Source organism: Thermobia domestica, chromosome 7 (assembly GCF_964235325.1).
Source record: "Thermobia domestica chromosome 7, izTheDome1.hap1.1, whole genome shotgun sequence".
Classification (NCBI taxonomy): Eukaryota; Metazoa; Arthropoda; class Insecta; order Zygentoma; family Lepismatidae; genus Thermobia; species Thermobia domestica.
In genome coordinates, this window is record NC_137460.1 from 290,296,266 (window position 1) to 290,297,363 (window position 1,098).

The 1,098-nt window shown below is 45.4% G+C and overlaps 1 protein-coding gene across 1 annotated transcript; it reads left to right on the top strand.

Annotated features, from left to right (window-relative positions):
• Window positions 1–201: 201 nt before the first annotated feature.
• LOC145689786 (protein GVQW3-like) lies at window positions 202–546 on the top strand. The gene has a single exon (XM_081763991.1). The coding sequence runs from the start codon at window positions 202–204 to the stop codon at window positions 544–546; it is 345 nt and encodes a 114-aa protein (XP_081620117.1).
• Window positions 547–1,098: the final 552 nt, after the last annotated feature.

Here is a 1,098-nt window from a genome sequence, read left to right on the forward strand (position 1 = left end):
CTGTGAAGAGACATAAATTTGAATGAGCGGGCGACAAAATACGAGGGGGATCAAATATAAACGGAATTTTTATTCCTGAACATCAACAGCTGATAGGACTAGCCACACGCTTCTGCTATGTTTAGGCGGGACCGTTGGGAGTGGGGAGTGGGGAGAACGTGCTGTTAGATATTTTCAGCCATTTCGTCAGTACCAATCATAATGTCGGATCAACAGGTTCACCCCTCCACTGCACAACGCATAATTTTAAAATTTCTTGCTCGTGAAGGAGTTATAGCTGTAGAAATTTGCCAGAGATTGACTGCACAGTTTGGGGATCAAACATTGTCAAGGACGCGTGTGTATGCCTGGCATAAAAAGTTCAAGGAAGGACGAGAACGTGTGGAAAATGAGCAACACAATCGCCGTCCTCAGACCAGCATTACGGACGAAAACAATCGTGCGGTTAAAGGCATTATTGACGACGATCGAAGAGTAACAGCATCAGAAATTGCAGAACAAGTCGGAATCAGCTATGGAGTCACGCAAACATCAGAAACGACCTAGAGTTCCGTAAAGTGTGTTCCAGATGGGTCCCTTATCTTTTGGCCTAAAATTTGAGGTTGAGACGTTTGGAGGTCTGTCATAGGCTTTAAGTAATGTTTGCGGAAGAAGGTGATGCATCTTTGAGTCGGTTCAACACTACATCACTATATGGGTTCACCACTACACTCCTGAATCCAAACAAGCCCGTAAGGATAAGGAGTGACGGAGGAAAGGGGAGGCAGCACCAGTGAAAGCCAAGACTCGACTGTCAGCTGGCAAGGTTCTTTGAAGTTTTTTTTTCGATCGGCGAGGCATTTTGCTGATTGACGTTTTACATGAGCGACGCACAATAAATAATAATACTACTGCGAGCTGTTGAACAAGGCGAGAGTTGTATATCGCCGCAAAAGACGAGACCAATTGATTCGACAGATCATCTTCCTGCACAACAATGCGTGACCCCATACTGCAGCTCAAACTGTCTCGAAGCCACAAGAAATGCACTGGATTACACTTGAACATCCTCCTTACAGCTCGGACTTATCGCTCTGCGATTTCCATTTGTTCGGAGCG